Source organism: Oryctolagus cuniculus, chromosome 17, assembly GCF_964237555.1.
Source record: "Oryctolagus cuniculus chromosome 17, mOryCun1.1, whole genome shotgun sequence".
Taxonomy (NCBI): domain Eukaryota; kingdom Metazoa; phylum Chordata; class Mammalia; order Lagomorpha; family Leporidae; genus Oryctolagus; species Oryctolagus cuniculus.
In genome coordinates, this window is record NC_091448.1 from 61,596,846 (window position 1) to 61,607,820 (window position 10,975).

The 10,975-nt window shown below is 54.3% G+C and overlaps 1 protein-coding gene across 9 annotated transcripts in view; it reads left to right on the forward strand.

Moving 5' to 3' along the window:
• SLC47A1 (solute carrier family 47 member 1) overlaps window positions 1-10,975 on the forward strand; it is a 37,620-nt gene that overhangs the window by 5,651 nt on the left and 20,994 nt on the right. For 6 of the 9 annotated variants that reach the window (XR_011383245.1, XM_070059944.1, XM_070059939.1 and 3 more), the window contains exons 2-7: window positions 2,524-2,625; window positions 5,613-5,681; window positions 8,418-8,566; window positions 9,131-9,173; window positions 9,254-9,358; window positions 10,594-10,638. Coding sequence is in view for 8 of the 9 variants with exons in the window: in XM_070059944.1 (XP_069916045.1) it covers window positions 2,524-2,625; window positions 5,613-5,681; window positions 8,418-8,566; window positions 9,131-9,173; window positions 9,254-9,358; window positions 10,594-10,638 (513 nt within the window). In the remaining variant the exon portion in view is untranslated. 9 annotated transcript variants of the gene reach the window in all.

Genomic DNA, 10,975 nt, shown 5'->3' on the forward strand with positions numbered 1-10,975 from the left:
AAAATGTCCTGTCGTCCCCCCCCCCACCCCCAAGCGAAAATGACGTTCAGAAATGGTACGGTTTGTGATAGCAGAGTCTGGGCGCCTCTCCAAAGGCCTGAGATGGGGGAAGCTGAGTAGAATTTCCCAGAAACCCAGGAAAAACAGCCTGCCTGCGAGACAGGGAGCTGCAGCGTGCGAAGGTGCTGCCCCTTGGGAAAGGAGAGAACAGATTTTTTTTTTTTAAGATTTATTTATTTGAAAAGCAGAGCTACAGAGAGGTAGAGGCAGAGACAGAGAGAGAGGTCTTCCATCTGATTGAGCTCCTAGCTCCCAGCTTTGACCCAACCCAGACCCAGCCCCCTAGCTGCCCACTGAGGGCATTTGGGTTCACTCCCCAATTGGCTGCAATGGTTGGAGCTGCGCTGATCCAAAGCCAGGAGCCAGGAGCTTCTTCCAGGTCTCCCACGTGGGTACAGGGGCCCAAGCACTTGGGCCATCTTCCACTGCTTTCCCAGGCCATAGCAGAGAGATGGATCAGAAGTGGAGCAGCTGGGACTCGAACCGGCATCCATATGGGATGCTGGCACTGCAAGCAGCAGCTTTGCCCGCTAAGCCACAGCGCTGGCCCCAGAGGACAGATTTTGTGACTGTGGGCTGTGTGATGGGGAAGATTCAAAAGTGGCCCCAGGTACATACACACAGAACACCCTGTGGCCTCCAAAGTCACCATGTCCAGACCCACCATTCGGCCCCACCGAGTGAAACCATAGGGCGTGCCTACAGGGGAGGTGACAGTGCCTACATCATGGCACCATCCCTTGGTACTGGGATCCGTGGGTGGGTCCTGGCTTGAGATTCTGCAGAATTGGGTTTTTCATGGCAACTTTTTTTTTTTGAAAGTCAAGGAAAGAGAGAAAAAAGAAGATAGACAGAGCCCTCCTGACTCCCCAAATGCCCCCAGTGGCCAGCTAGGGGGCTGGGTCTGGGTCTGGGTTGGATCAAAGCTAGGAGCTAGGAGCTCAATCTAGTGAGCTCCTAGTGACTCACCATCACTGTGCCCCCCCCCCAGATGTGCATTTGCAGGAAGCTGGACACAGGAGCCGGTCAGGAATGGAACTCGGCCCGGTGTGCCCTGAGTTGGACTTGCTGTCTTAACTGTAAGGCTAAGCAGCTTCCTGGTTGCACATTTTAGTTGAGCCTCTGTCTCTGGCGCTTCACTCCCGTCTTTCTCACGGCAGCTCGCTGTGCAGTATGTTCCAGAAGCGTTCCTTCTGTTCAGTAGCAGCAGGCCCAGCTGGAGGTGAGGTTCACCCTTGGTGTCCATGGTCGTGACAGAGGCCCCTGGGCTTGGTCTGGGAGCTGGTGCCAGGAAGATACACACGCCTCCTCCCACAGTGAGGAGCAGGTGTGCTGGCCCATACCAGGAGGCGAACGCTGTCTCTAACTGGATCTGGATTCTGGGGCAGGAGAGGGCGGCCATTTGAACTGTCAAGGTTTCAGGGCTTGGTCAGAGCCTCACATAGCGACCTTGGGATGTGCAGTGCCTGCTGGAGGCAGGGGCTGAGAACTCAGTCATTGGGGCCCCAGAGAGAAGGTCTTGTCTGAGCGTTTCAGAGGAGCCGTTCGCCCTGCAGGGCTGTAAGGACAGCATTGTGGCCGGGCCAGCGGTGAGTGTCACCATCCCCAGAGCAACAGCTTTTGGAGGGGACGCTGTGAACCAGACGTGGCGCATGCTTAGGCAGCTGTGCTGTCCTAGGGGGTAGGGAATCAGATGAACCCAGTCTTTTAAAAGAAAGATTTATTTTTGGGGGCCAGTGCTGTGGTGTAGCAAGTAAAGCCGCCGCCTGCAGTGCCAGCATCCCATATGGGTACCAGTTCGAGTCCTGTCTGCTCCACTTCTGATCCAGCTCTCTGCTGTGGCCTGGGAAAGCAGTAGAAGATGGCCCAAGTGCTTGGGTCCCTGCACCTGCGTGGGAGACTTGGAAGAAGCTACTGGATCCCGGCTTCGGATTGGCCCAGTTTTGGCTGTTACGGCCATCTGGAGAGTGAACCAGCGGATGGAAGACCCCCCCCTCTCTCTCTGCCTCTGCCTCTCTGTGTAACTCTGAGTTTCAAATAGATAAATCAATCTTTTAAAAAAAGAGAATGATTTATTTTATTTATGTATATGGCAGAGAAAGAGAGCAAGAGGGGAGGGGAGAGAGAGAGAGAGAGAGAGAGAGATAGAGAGAATCTTCTATCCACTGGTTGAATTCCCAAATGACCTCAACAGGATGAAGCCAGGAGCCAGGAAGTCCTTCCTGGTCTTGCCCGTGGGTGACTGGGACCCATAGGCTTGGGTCATCTGCAGCTGCCATCCCAGGCACATTACCAGGAAGCTGGATCTGAAGCCGAGGAGCCGAGATGCGAACTGGCACTCTGGCAGCAGATGCCAGCATCATATTCTTGGGCTGCAGTTGATAGAGGCGGGGTCACCCCTGGGTCCCGGCTGTCCCTCTGGTAGCTGGGATTGCCCTCACCTCTGTCCCTCTGTCACCCCAGTTCCTGGCGCAGCTGATGGTGTTCCTGATCAGCTTTGTGAGCTCCGTGTTCTGTGGCCACCTGAGCAAGCTGGAGTTGAACGCCGTCACACTGGCGATCGCGGTAGGTGCGGGTCTGTTGTTAGCCGGTGTTACTGGGGTAGGAAGGCCGTTTCTACTCCTCTCCTCTTGCTTCTGGGACGGTGACCTCCAAACCCGCACACACGCGTTCTCCTCTGCAGCTGAGAGGGTTTCGGGGCTGGAACCTGTTCTGGGCACTGGGCGGGGGGGGGGGGGGGGGGAGGGATCTTATTCTGTCTCCCATGTCACCTAATTTGTGAGCCATAGAGCTCTGGCTCCCTTCCCTCTTGGTCCCGCACCTAGGAGAAGGGAATCATAAAAAGGGGAAACTTTGGCTTCACTGGGGGCAACCCACTTGGCCGAGCTTGTCTGTCTTCCGCAGAGTCCTGATCCAGAAGTGGAACGTGTAGATCCTAATGTCTAGACCTAAAGTTAACGGGGACCCCCAAATGCTTCTGTCATGGATATGAACCCCCAAGACTAAAGAGAGCTCATTAACTCTGACAGGGGTCGGGGATTGTCTCTGCCAGATCAGAAGACCACGTAGCTGTCAGCTTGGCCAGTGTGGTGTTGTAGAAGAAAGGATTCCCTTAAAAAAAAAAAAAAAAAAAAGGCCACCACCATGGCTCACTTGGCTAATCCTCTGCCTGCGGCGCTGGCACACTGGGTTCTAGTCCTGCTTGGGGCACCAGATTCTGTCCCGGCTGCTCCTCTTCCAGTCCAGCTCTCTGTTGGAAGGCAGTGGAGGATGACCCAAGTGCTTGGGTCCCTGCACCCGCATGGGAGACCAGGAGGAAGCACCTGGCTCCTGGCTTTGGATCAGCGCAGTGCACCGGTCGTAGCGGCCATTTGGGGAGTGAACCAACGGAAGGAAGACCTTTCTCTCTGTCTCTCTCCCTCACTGTCTAACTCTGCCTGTCAAAAAAAAAAAAAAAAAAAAAAAAAGAAAGAAAAGAAGAGAAGAAAGGATTCCCTGGCTGCCTGTCCTCTCCCACCCCGCCCTTGGGAGAACAGGCCCTGCCCCGCCTGCCTGGTGCCTCCGGATGCTTGGGTTTGCCACTGCCGAATTGTGCCAGGCTGCTCAGAGGCAGTCGCCAAGCAACCAGCAATGATTTTGGCCTCAGGGGTACCACGGGCAAGTCGGGGCTCAGTTTTCCATTTTTGAGGTCCAGAACTCCTTGCGCTCTGAGGGGTTCTGTGTCCTGCTGTAGGGTTGAAGATGTTGTTAGGTGACGCCGCCGCGACTCACCTCACCCCACACACATCCTAGCTCAGTGGTCGGCAGGAGTCAGGGTTTTCCTTTGCAACCCCGGGGCTGCCTGGGAGTTGTGCAGTACACACCAGGGAGGACTGGACCAGAAAACATCCAAATCCAAGCTCTGAACTTTTTAAAAAAATATTTAAAAGGCAGAGAAGAGAGAGAGAGAGAAACAGAGGCAGTGACAGAGAGAAATCTTCCATCCACTGGTTCACTCCCCAAATGGTAGCAATGGCCAGAGCTGGGCCGATCCAAAGCCAGGAGCCAGGTGCTCCATCCAGGTCTCCCACATGGGTACAGAGGCCCAAGGACTTGGGCCATCTTCAGCTGCTTTCCCAGGTGCATCAGCAGGGCGCTGGATTGGAAGTGGAGCAGCCGGGACTCGAACCGGTGCCCATATGGGATGCCAGTGCCATAGGCTGTGCCCCACTGCCAGCCCTGATCAGTTTTTATGAATGTGTATTTCTCACCCATCCTAGTCAAGTTTAAATAGCCCTAGGTTGAGCCACCGTAAGCTGGGGACCAGTTGTGCTTGGAAACTTGGGGACAGATTTCAGCCAGATGTACTTTGGCCAAGGCGTGGCAAGGGGAGGCCAAGGGCTTACCTGAGCTGGCACTTCTGGGCCAGGCCCAGTTGGGGTTGTGGGTGCAAGGAAGGGGTTCCTGCTGAGGACAGTGTCGGACATCCTATGTGCCGCTTCCTGGCTCTGGGGGCGGTGCCCTGGGCTCCGCAGAGCTGTAGGGGCCCCAAGGTTTGGTGCTGACCTTGGGGAAGGCAGGTGCACCCAAGAAGCATCAGACACTGCCTGATTTCTGAGATTTGCAGGTGCTGGGCCAGGCCATGCTCAGGTGTGTTTTGGAGAGAAATGTTCTGGTTTCTTTCTCATTTGCTGATGACTTTTTTTTTTTTTTTTTTTTTTTTTTTTTTTGTGATTCTCTGAAATTCAAAAAGAAAAAGACCTGGTTATAACTTCATTTCTCTTCTCTCTCTTACTGGTGCCCATCTCTTAAGATGGCCTCGCTGGTCTGAGCAGGGGCTCTGGGCTGTTCACAGAGTTGATTTGGTATGGGAAATGGCTGGCAAAAGAGAATTCCGAGGTGAGGCAGAGAAATGTTAAGGAAGGTAGCAGGGCTTAATGAGGTCGGGCATCCATCAGAAGGGATGGGACCTCTCCAGTGTGATGAGAGAGAGAGAGAGAGAGAGAGCGAGAGAGAGAGAGCGAGAGAGAGAGACTCAGAGTAGGGTTTGCAAGGTTACAGAGTTTAATGCAGAGAATACACCTCAAGGACCAGGTGCACAGCCTGCATTCAGACTGAGGTTTTAAGGGAATGGGGTCCCAGGCCTTCCTGCCATTTCTCCTCCCCACCACCCTATTCTGGAGGAAGGGGGTTTGCTGGGTGTGAAGTCGGTGAGATTCCTTGCAAGGTCTTACTGCTTACTGTTAGCAGACTGAGTGACTCGGAGCTGGGGTGCTTTCCTTGGGGGTGGGGTGGGTGGAAGGCTAGGACCACCTGTAAAGTTAGCGGGGTACGGACAGGACTTTGTAGTGTAAAGTACTGGGCTGCTTCCAGGCTGAGCTGGAGGGCGCTCCATCCTTTCTGCAGGTGCTCTGTCTCCCTTGGCCCCTTCTGTGCACATCGGCTAATTTCCATCTTCCTACCTAACAGGTTCAGTTGACTTAACACTAGCAGACTCTGAGCAGCACAGAGAGGAGAGCCACCCTCCTTCCCGCCTCTCACTCCGGGAGGTCTTGTCCTTGGGTGTCTTGCAGGTCATCAACGTCATGGGTGTTTCCGTGGGGTTCGGCTTATCTTCTGCTTGCGACACCCTCATCTCCCAGGTAAGTGCAAGGGCTCCCACTCTCCCAGAAATGCTCTCTAGTGGCCAGGCAGGAACTCCCCGCTCAGGTGAGCGCTTCCACGCCACCAGCCTTTCTCTGGCTCCTTCAGCCTTGTGAGCCAGTGTTGACCTGCATGATCCCCTGACACCACCCTGACATCATGCAGGGAATTTTTTTTTTTTAAGATTTATTTATCTGAAAAACAGAGTTATCGGGGGCGGGGGGAGAGAGAGAGGAGAGGTCTTCCATCTGCTGGTTCACTCCCCAAATGGCCGCATCAGCCAGAGCCGAGACAATCTGAAGCCAGGAGCCAGGAGCTTCTTCCAGGTCTCCCACATGGCTGCAGGGGCCCAAAGACCTGGGCCATCTTCTACTGCTTTCCCAGGCTGTAGCAGAGAGCTGGATCGGAAGTGGAGCAGCCGGGACTCGAACCAGTGCCCATATGAATGTTGGCGCTGCAGGCGGAACTTTAACCTATTGTGCCACACAGTGCCGGCCAAACAGAGGATGTTTTGTTAAAGCCTTTCTCTAGGGGCAGGTGTTTGTTACGTTGCTTGAGATGCATGCACCCTGTGCAGGGGAGCCTGACTTTGAGTCCTGGCTATGGCTCTCGACTTAGCTTCCTGCTAATGCACACCTTGGGAGGCAACAGGCAATGTCTCAAGTAGCTGGGTCCCTGCTACTCCTGTGGGAGACACAGATTGAGTTCCGGGCTCTTGGCTTCAGCCTAACCCAGTCCCGGCTGTTGCAGACATTTGGAAAGTGAACCAACCAGTGGATGTTTTGGTCCATCTCCTCTCCCTGTCTCTCTATCATTCCAAAAATAAAAGTCCCTTCTGTGTTTCTTTAAGTTTGGTGTAGTCCTGTGGTTCTCAAACTTGAGCTTGTGTCAGAATCACCCACTGGATTTGTTAAGACAAGGTCACTGGGCCCCTCCAGCCCATGCTGGTGAATGCGCAACAGCCAGGCCTCGAAGGAGGGGGCGGAAGAGTTATTCTGACTTGTGGTACAGATGCACTTCCATCCCGAGACACCCACTGCCAGCTGAAGCTGTCGTCATGCACCCGACCTATAAGCACCCTCGCTCAGCCTCCTCTACATGGGCTCAGAACTCCTGCATTAGCTGAGAGCTGCTAGAACTGTCTAATGCCAGGCTTGCTTTTGACTAAAGTGTTGAATAGCTCATGTCATTGTTGAAGACATGGTAGGATGTGAGAACACAAAATGTGGGGCCGGTGCAGTGGAGTAGCTGGTAAAACCACCACCTACAGTGCTAGCGTCCCATATGGGCACCGGTTCATGTCCCGGCTGATCCACTTCTGATCCAGCTCTCTGCTGTGGCCTGGGAAAGCAGTAGAAGGTGGCTCAAGTCCTTGGGCCCCTGCACCCACATGGGAGATCCAGAAGAAGCTCCTGGCTCCTGGCTTCAGATCAGCCGTTGTGGCCATTTGTGGACTGAACCAGCAGATGGAAGACCTCTCCAATTCTCTCTCTGCCTCTATCTTTCTGTCATTCTGCCTTTCAAATAAAATAAATAAACCTTAAAAGAAAAGGAACACAAAATGCTAGGGAAGATGGCACCACCAGCGCCAGCCTGGGTAACCCCCAAATTCCACTTTCCAAGTGTGGAGCCGACACACTGCTTATTGCTGTCATGTCATTGTTTCCCCGCTGTGAAACTGTATGGCAGGACCATCAGAACTTGGGGGTGGTGCTTGCTGGTCCCAAGCTACTGCAGAGATGTTGCTGATCGCACAGTGGGATGAGATGGGCAGAGTCCGGCTTTTGTAAGGCAGTGAGAGCCGGCTCCAGCATGCCATGGTCCTATCCTGCTTTAGGAAGGCCAGAAGGTGTCCCACAAGTGTCAGGTTGTACAACTCTGATTGCCCATTGGCATCGCATGGGGGGTTATTTACTTATGAATTCGAGAGGCAGGGACAGGGTGGGGGTGGGGAGAGGGAGAGATGACTCCTAACTACTGATTCCCAAACTGCTCATATGGGGCTGGGCAGGGGCCAAAGCCAGGAGGTGGACACTGAACCTAGGTTTCCCACACGTGTGGCAGGAGCCCAACCCCTTCTGCCATCACTGCTGCCTCCCGGTGTGTGCATGGGCAGGAAGCTGCAGCCGGGAAGCAGAGCCCGGGCTCTGACGTGGGCTGTGGGCATCTTCACTGCTAGGCTAGGCATCCGCTCTCACAAGGGAGCGTCTAGAAATTCCTATCTAATTATCCTCCTAGATCAGCTGAATTCAGAATGTCTCTACCAGGCCTTTCACCTTAGTTTGAATAAAATGTTTGTTTATTTTCACCTACTTGAAAGGCAGAGTGACAGTGAGAGAGAGAGAGAGAGAGAGAGAGAGAGAGAGAGAGAGAGATCTTCTATCAGCTGGTTCACTCCCCAATTGGCCGCAATGGCCAGAGCTGCGCTGATCCAAAGCCAGGAGTCAGGAGTTTCTCCCCGGTCACCCACGCAGGTGCAGGGGCCCAAGCACTTGGGCCATCTTCTACTGCTTTCCCAGGCCATAGCAGAGAGCTGGATCGAAGAGGAGCAGCTGGGACCCGAACCAGCGCCCATGTGGGATGCCGGCACTGCAGGTGGTGGCTTAACCCGCTACACGGCAGCGCCAGCCCCGCCTCAAGTCTCTTGATGAGGCATGCTTGAAAGCTTTTTGGGGGAGAGGGAGGAGGGGCGTGGTTTCTGCACTAACGGGTGTGCCCGGCTGTGTGCACCCCAGACCTACGGGAGCCGGAACCTGAAGCACGTGGGCGTCATCCTGCAGCGCGGCTCGCTCATCCTGCTGCTCTGCTGCCTGCCCTGCTGGGCGCTCTTCCTCAACACCCAGCACATCCTGCTGCTCTTCAGACAGGACCCGGCCGTGTCCAGGTAGCGCAGGCCAGGCCAGGGGGCAGCGCGCGAGCACGCATCCCGGCCGGGGACGGCAGAGGCCACGCCCCCAGAGGGGTCAAGATTTCCTGGGGCCTGAGATCTAGACCCCCTCCTCCTCTGGGTGAAGGCTTTTGGGGGAAGTGAACTGCACAAACTCCCTCCGTGTGGCATGTGGGCGGGGCGCTTGGTTCACAGGAAGTGTAGGCTGTAATCGCGTGGAGACTCGGGGAACCCAGGATCAGTCCTTGGCCCTGTGTGCAGACATGTTTCTGCTCATCACATCTGGTGGCGGGAGAGGACGCAAGCATTGGCTGTGCGACGTGGAAGCACTCCACCGACAGGAATTTTCTGGCCTTCGTGCTGGGGCCGAAAAGCCGAGTCCTGAGCCTGCAGGCTTGGTGGGACCAAGAGAGCCCATCTTGGTTGTAAGAGCACAGACGCTCACATACGCTCCAACAGCTTGCCTGGAGTGGAGAGGGCGGTCTGGGGGGCTTGGTCCTGCCTGTCTTCCGCTGAGATGGCGGCAGCTCCGACGCTGGTTTCCTCTTTCCCTAACAACAGGCTCACGCAGACCTACGTCACCATCTTCATTCCAGCCCTGCCTGTGAGTGTCCAAGGGTTTGGAGCTTGGGGGCTGCTGGCGGGAGGCGGCTGTGGAACTTACAGCCCACGCGACTCTCCTAGGTGCTGTTGGCTTCGTCAGGGAAGTGTGAATCGAATTATGCCCGTCCGAGTGTGGATCTAACTATGCCGGAGGGATGTAGGCATTTGTCTCTAAGGAAATGCCAGGTTAGAGGTGCCCATTTCAGGAGACTGAAATTGGACTGTCTTGGAGCTCCAGGGAGGTGGATTTAAAAGACTAATGTTAGGGTGATGGGCATCACTTTTTTTGTTTTGTTTGCTGAGTGTGATCACCTAGAACGTGTGTGTTAATATTTGATGCAGTTTTGTGCAGTGAACGGACAGTCAGAGCCAAGTTTTGTTACGTGGGAGAGCGGCACTGAATGCGTCCGCTGGGACTGCCGGGACCTGGCACCACGGACTGGTGGCCTCAACAACAGAGATTTCTTTTCCCACAGTTCCAGGTCCTGGAGGTTCAAGGTCAAGGAGCCAGGAGGTTTGGTTTCTCCTGGGATCTCTCCTGCTGCCTCCTCACAGGGCCGTCCCATGGGCTTGGGTTAGGGCCCTATCCTATCACCCTCACCCTCTCTCTCTCTCTCTTTTTTTTTTTTTTTTTTTTAAGATTTTATTTACTTATTTGAGAGGCAGAGTTACAGAGAGAGAGGTCTACTGTCTTCTGATTTGCTCCCCAAATGGTCTCAATGGCTGGAGCTGAGCCGATCCAAAACCAGGAGCCAGGAGCTTCTTCCAGGTCTCCCATGTGGGTGCAGGGGCCCAAGGACTTGGGCCATCTTCTACTGCTATCCCATGCTATAGCAGAGAGCTGGATCGGAAAAGGAGCAGCCAGGACTCGAACTGGTGCCCGTATGGGATGTGGCGCCGCAGGCGGAGGCTTAACCTGCCATACCACAGCACTGGCCCCTATCACCCTCTTTTTAATCGAATCCCCTCTTCAAAGACCTCCAATGCAGCCACATTGCAGACTTAGGGCTTCTGTGTGAATTTAGGGGACACAGTCAGCCCCATGATCCTGGCTGTAAGCGGCCCTGTGTTCTTTAGTTTATCCCGGAAGCTTTCATGTGTGCTGTGCTCTCCTCACTCCATTACACAGGAGGGTGACCTGGCCCACAGGGAGGTGCCCTCTGAGAGGTGACCCTGGTCCCCTGTCCCTCCCTTAGAGCCTCTCTCAGCACCTAGGAAACTGCACCTCCGTTCACCAGGCGAGGGGTTGAATGGATCACGTTTGTTCATAAACCACAAGGATCCTGACCCCCCGCCTGGCACACAGAGCCCTCCTTGGCTCCGCTGGGAATGGCCAGGCAGCCCAGGCTCCCGGCTTCCTGCTGTGTGGCCGAGCTGCACTGCTGAGCGGTTAAACAAGCATCTCTCTTGTTCTCTTGTAGGCGACCTTTCTTTATACCTTGCAAGTGAAATATCTGCTCAACCAGGTAGTGTTGACTGTCTTTTTCCTCTGAGCACTTTGGGGATGGGGAGGTCAGGGTGGAGGCATCGCTCCTCCTGGGAACCACTGAGAGACATTGTTGGGTATTGGGTCCCCAGGGTGTTGATGTACAGAAGTTTGTTAAGAAAGGAACACATTATTTTTGGTTCTGGAAAGCTCTTATCTAATTCCTACCTGTAAATATTGTCATTGGCAGTGTTAGGATCAGACCTGGCTCTGTTTTTTTTTTTTTTTTTTTTTTTTTTTTTTTTTTTTTTTGCTTGAAAGGCAGCATTACCGAGAAAGAGGGAGAGAAAGAGAGAAATCTTCCGTTCAATGGTTCA